Source organism: Aegilops tauschii, chromosome 7 (assembly GCF_002575655.3).
Source record: "Aegilops tauschii subsp. strangulata cultivar AL8/78 chromosome 7, Aet v6.0, whole genome shotgun sequence".
Taxonomy (NCBI): domain Eukaryota; kingdom Viridiplantae; phylum Streptophyta; class Magnoliopsida; order Poales; family Poaceae; genus Aegilops; species Aegilops tauschii.
The window spans coordinates 298,411,250-298,415,787 of record NC_053041.3 but is presented as its reverse complement, the minus strand read 5'-3'; the positions used below and the strand labels follow the sequence as shown (position 1 = coordinate 298,415,787).

Genomic DNA, 4,538 nt, shown 5'->3' with positions numbered 1-4,538 from the left:
GTTTTGACACCGACAATGGGTCTTTTGGGCAAGCTTTATTGATATCTTTATAATCAATGCAAAGCCGCCGCCTGCCGTTCGCCTTGCGTACAACAAGTGGATTAGCCAACCACGCGGGATGGAGTACACCTCTAACCAAACCTGCCGCTTCTAGTTTCTTGATCTCTTCGGCAATGAATTGGTGCCACTCCAAGGCTTGCTTCCACACCTTTTGCTTAACAGGCCGCGTGTGAGGGCAGACGACAAGGTGGTGCTCAATTACCCCCCCCTAGGAACACCAGGGATGTCAGATGATTTCCATGCAAACACATCAACATTCGCTCGCAGGAAGGCAACGAGCGCGCTTTCCTATTTGTCGTCAAGGGTTGAACTTATGGTGAAAGTTCCCCCCTCGCCATCCTCCTTGGCGGACACCTTCTTGGTTTCTGGTGGAGCAGCCTTGTTCTTCTCGCTGTTGCCAGCAGAGCTCTATGGCACATCCTCAATGGGAGTGCAACAATCCAAATAGGCGTGCTTGCCAGAGCTAGTGGTCTTGCCGGTCTTCTTCCTCTTCTTCCCCCTGGGAGCTTTGTCGGCGGGAGCAAATGCCTTGTCGACAGATGCTGCAACTGCTTCCCGGTATAGTTGATCAGCACAGATCAATGCATCTTTCTTGTCAGAGTTGATGGTGATGACACTTATCGTCCCAGGCATCTTCAGCATGTTGTAGGCATAATGGGATGCAGCCATAAACTTCGCAAGTGCCGGGCGTCCAAGGATTCCATTGTAAGGTAATGAAATCTTAACGACGTCAAAGATGATTTTCTCCATCCTGTAATTGAGCTCACTGCCAAACGTCACCGGCAAGGTGATTTTGCCGTTCGGCTGGCTTCTTCCTGGATTGATTCCTTGGAACATGCCAGTCTTCTTCAAATCCTCTTCTGGAATCTGCAGCCTCTTGATCACATCAGGTGAGATCAAGTTGAGACCGGACCCACCGTCAGCTAGCATCTTTGTCACTTTGAGGTTGTGTATCATTGGTGAAACCAACAATGGCAAACACCCGACCGCAGTTGTGCGATTAGGGTGGTCCTTAGCATCAAAGATAATAGGCGTGTTGGACCATCTCAATGGATTTTGGGCTCACACGACCAGCTTTGTAGCATTGACTTCACGCACCCACTGTTTGAGTTGGCGGTGAGAAGAGTGCAAAGATGCACCTCCATCAATGCACATTGCTTTCGTTGCCTTCTGGAACTCTGTCTCACTTGATGCGTCGTCATCTTTTTCATCATCGTCATCATGATCTTCCTTCTTGTCTCGACCTCTCGCGGGCTTCTCCTTCTACTGGTTGGTATTACCGCAGCCACCTCCTCGGCCACCATGCTTCTTGCCGGATCTGTCTGCATTGTTTTCCTTCTCTTTATCTATTTTCCCATATTCAGCCTTCTTCTTCTCCGCAAGCTGCTCCACTTGCTGGCAGTCTTAAAGATCATAGCTTTAGTTGTGGTGGATCTTGTAGTACTGCTAATCGGAGCCTCCGGTCTGATCAGCAGTCACCAAGGCTTGGCACGAGGCGCACCTGACAACCTCCTTGCCGGAGCTCTCAGCCTTAGCCTTCTTGGCAGGGCCACTATTGCCGGATCCCTCCATGACAAGGACAACTTTGCCCTTGCACTTCCTATCGCACTTGCGGTTTTTCTTCTTTGATGTGTTGGCGGCATCATCATCCTCTGAATCAGATTCTGTGCCAACCTTTTCTCCAGGAAGTCTCCTCCCCTCCTCAGCCCATGCACACTTGTCAGCCAGAGCATATAGCTCGGAAACCACCCTCGCCCTTGTCATGGCCATCTCTTCCTGCATCTTGCGGTTCCTCATGTTCTGATGGAATGCGGAAATGATTATTGCGGGGTGGATATTGGGAATGTTACGTTGCACACGACAGAATCTCTGTATGTACTTGTGGAGCAATTCTTCCTCCTTCTGAGGAATCAACTGCAGGTCTATTTCTTGGCCCATAACCTTGTGGCCACCCGTAAAGGCGCCAATAAATTTGTGGCACAGATGAGACCCACAGGAAATGGAACCCTCCCACAAGTTCATCAACCACAACCTGACATTGGGCTTGAGCACCAATGGGAAATAGTTAGCGAAAATCTTGTCATCGTGAGCTCCAGCAGCTTGCACCGCAAAGGTGTAAATGCTTAGGAACTTCGATGGGAGCGTCTTGTCGTCATACTTCTCCACCTCTGACTTGAAGTTTCGGGAATTGGGCCACTGGACTTGCTGCAGCTCATAGGTAAACGCCGGACAACCTACCTTGTAAGGTAGGCCACCGTTGTCCCCTAGCACAGGCTCATCAACAGCTGATCTTGCACACCTGCCAGATTGTCAGCTTACTTCCCGTCCCTGTTCGATGGTAGTACCGGCATCTTCTCCACACCGTTCTTGCAGAACTTGACGCTGATCGCGGTGAGCTCGCAGATCAGACGACACCATGGACACGTCGTCATGGGCATTGATCCGCTGGCTTTGTCGCTGAGGTTCTCGCTGTCGTGGAGGGGACTGCACTTGCATGCTCCTCCTTGATAACCCACAAGTATAGGGGACCGCAATAGTTTTCGAGGGTAGAGTATTCAACCCAAATTTTTAGATTCGACACAAGGGGAGCCAAAGAATATTTGAAGGTATTAGCAGCTGAGTTGTCAATTCAACCACACCTGGAGATTAATTATCTGCAGCAAGTAATCAATAGCAAAGTAATATGATAGTTTTGATAGTAGTGACAGCAGCAACGGTAACGGTAACAGTGATAGCAATAGTTTTGTAGCCAGTGTAACAGTGATAATAGCAGTAGTAACTTAGCAGAAACAATATAAGATAAATTCGTAGGCATTGGATCGGTGACTCGTTGGATGATATTCATCATGTGACAGTTATAACCCAGGGCGATACAGCACTAGCTCCAGTTCATCAATATAATGTAGGCATCTATTTCGTAAATAGTCATACGTACTTTATTAAAAGAACTTGCATGACATCTTTTGTCCTACCCTCCCATGGCAGTGGGGTCCATATTGGAAACTAAGGGATATTAAGGCCTCCTTTTAATAGAGAACCGGAACAAAGCATTAACACATAGTGAATACATGAACTCCTGAAACTACGGTCATCATCGGGAGTGGGCCCGGTTGTTGTCACTCCGGGGTTGCCAGAACATAACACGTAGTAGGTGACTATAACTTGCAAGATCGGATCTAAAACATGGATATAATGACGATAACATAAACGGTTCAGATCTGAGTATATGGCACCCGGGCCCAAAGTGACAAGCATTAAGCATAGCAAAGTCATAGCAACATCAATCTAGGAACATAGTGGATACTAGGGATCAAGCCCTAACAAAACTAACTCGATTACATGATGAATCTCATCCAACTCCCCACCGACCAGCGAGCCTACTAAGGAATTACTCACTCCCGGTGGGGAGCATCATGGAATTGGCGATGGAGAAGGGTTGGTGATGACGAAGAACGAAGATCCCCCTCTCCGGAGCCCCAACGGACTCCAGATCTGCCCTCCCGAGGAAGAACAGGGCTTGGCGACGGCTCCGTCTCGTGGAATGCGATAATTCTTTCTCCCTGATTTTGTTCTCCTAAAATAGGATTTTATAGCAAATCAGGGTCTGCGGGGCCACCGGGTGGGGACAACCCACCTGGGCGTGCCAGGAGAGGGGGGCGCGCCCTGGTGGGTTGTGCCCACCCATGTGCCCCTCTCCGGCAGGTCTTGGCTCCAGAAATTCTTATTATTGATTAAAAAATCCTCACAAAGTTTCGTTCCAATCCGAGAGCTTCTATTTCTGCACAAAAACAACACCATGGTAGTTTTGCTGAAAACAGTGTCAGTCCGGGGTTAGTTTCATTCAAATCATGCAAATTAGAGTCCAAAACAATAGGAAAAGCATTAGGAAAAGTAGATACGTTGGAGACGTATCAACTCCCCCAAGCTTAAACCTTTGCTTGTCCTCAAGCAATTCAGTTGATAAACTGAAAGTGAAAAAGAAAATCTTTTACGAACTCTTTTGCTCTTGTTTGCATAAATAAGCTTAAACCGCACCTAGGTTTTCTGCCAACATTGTAACTAAGCATCCCGACAATAACTCTTAAAGATTATAATGAGTCATATCAATGACATAATCAGCTAGCGAGCAATAATAAGATATCTTAAACAGCAACACGTTGTCAAAACAATCATGATATAATATGACAATAGTGGTATCTCGCTAGCCCTTTCTGAGACCACAAAACATAAATGCAGAGCACCTCCAAAGTTCAAGCAGCGACTAAACATTCTAATTCATGGTAGAAAAGATCCAGTCATGATGCACCCAACATTAGGTACACACAATGCATAAATCATGACAACTGTGCTCTCTCAGTTTTTGGCGCTTGTTTAAGAAGGTGATGACACAACATAAAAGTAAATAGATAGCCCCTTCGCAGAGGGAAGCAGTGATTTGCAGAGGTGCCAGAGCTCAAGTTTTAAAACAGAGATAAATG

The 4,538-nt window shown here is 47.1% G+C and overlaps 1 protein-coding gene across 1 annotated transcript; it reads right to left on the bottom strand.

The window, feature by feature from the left end:
• Positions 1-468: 468 nt before the first annotated feature.
• LOC120968876 (uncharacterized) lies at positions 469-990 on the bottom strand. Its single transcript, XM_040395887.1, has one exon. It carries the CDS (start codon positions 988-990, stop codon positions 469-471), a length of 522 nt encoding a protein of 173 aa, XP_040251821.1.
• Positions 991-4,538: the final 3,548 nt, after the last annotated feature.